Source organism: Brachionichthys hirsutus, chromosome 16, assembly GCF_040956055.1.
Source record: "Brachionichthys hirsutus isolate HB-005 chromosome 16, CSIRO-AGI_Bhir_v1, whole genome shotgun sequence".
NCBI classification, from domain to species: Eukaryota; Metazoa; Chordata; class Actinopteri; order Lophiiformes; family Brachionichthyidae; genus Brachionichthys; species Brachionichthys hirsutus.
The window spans coordinates 1,824,675-1,825,835 of NC_090912.1; the positions used below are offsets into that span (position 1 = coordinate 1,824,675).

A 1,161-nucleotide genomic window follows, 5' to 3' on the forward strand; every position below is an offset into this window, starting at 1 on the left:
ATGAACGTCTCCTTCTTCGACGTGACCAGGGACGCGCTGTTTAACGGGAGTCACACCCTGGCCGGGACTCTCGCCACCTACAATAACACCGACAACGTGTTAACCGGCGACGGCGGAGGGTCCCTGGTGCTGGAGCAAGAGGAGCGCAAACTCTTCATCATGCGCGTGGTGCAAATCGCCGTGCTGTGCGTGCTGTCGCTCACCGTCATGTTCGGTGTCTTTTTTCTTGGGTGCAACTTGATGATGAAGTCGGAGAGCATGATCAACTTTCTGGTGAAGGAACGGAGACCCTCCAAAGACGTAGAGACGGTCATGGTTGGGCTGAGCTAGACTGCTAGAGGACGGGGGGTTGGCGCCGTGGAGGACTGGAGCGGAGATCCGGATCTATGGGTGCGCGTTTCCAGACCTGCATCTTTATGTACTCCTTAAAGACGCGCCCTGCGCGCGCCGTAAGGGAACATATGCAAAACTTCACACTTCCTTCCGAAAAACGACTACAGGAAAGTAGTTAAGCAACCAACGTTTGTGCGTAAAGTTCGTGCGTAAATCACGGGTAATCGTTTACAAGTGGCCGAATTGTTGAATCGTCAGAGTGATTTTAATGTTGCCAAATTGAACAAAGTGTTTACAAGCTGTCATCTCATTTTCTATTGAGTTCCTCTCCTTCCTTTCTTTGTGATTTTTGAAACGATGGCTGGTGAATGTTTCTAAAACTGTCAGACAGCATGATTGTGACTTCTTCAATAGTTCCACGTCTGCCAGTGTACAATGTGGACGTGGTGGACATGTGGGTATTCTCTCTATAAAGTATTTTTCTTGGTCTCGTTTTGTAAATCCACTTTAAACAATGAAATCTTGCACGTTTTTCAACAATCTCCGTCACAGCTTTACTGGTTGCTCGTGTTCCTGTTTGGCATGCTCGCTGATCCAACTGTAAAGTGATTTTTTGGAACCGTTTTGCACTTTTGAAATCACAAATGCTGCACGAATAATTTTTGTATACCAAAAAAACAAACAAATTGAAATTGCTCCATGCAATTAAAACGCTGAAGTGACCATAAGCTTTGTCATCACTGCGTATCATTTCAACATGACTGTGCATTTAAAGGATTTTCTTCATGGATAAGCGTCACAAATGGATGATTTCACAGATGTAATCCT

At 45.7% G+C, this 1,161-nt stretch overlaps 1 protein-coding gene across 1 annotated transcript; it reads left to right on the forward strand.

Moving 5' to 3' along the window:
* rprml (reprimo-like) lies at positions 1-330 on the forward strand. Its single transcript, XM_068750347.1, has one exon. It carries the CDS (start codon positions 1-3, stop codon positions 328-330), a length of 330 nt encoding a protein of 109 aa, XP_068606448.1.
* The last annotated feature ends 831 nt before the right edge of the window (positions 331-1,161 follow it).

Bases quoted from the DNA above. Each gene is read 5' to 3' on its own strand.
- rprml (XM_068750347.1), top strand. From the start codon at position 1: ATGAACGTCTCCTTCTTCGACGTGACCAGGGACGCGCTGTTTAACGGG.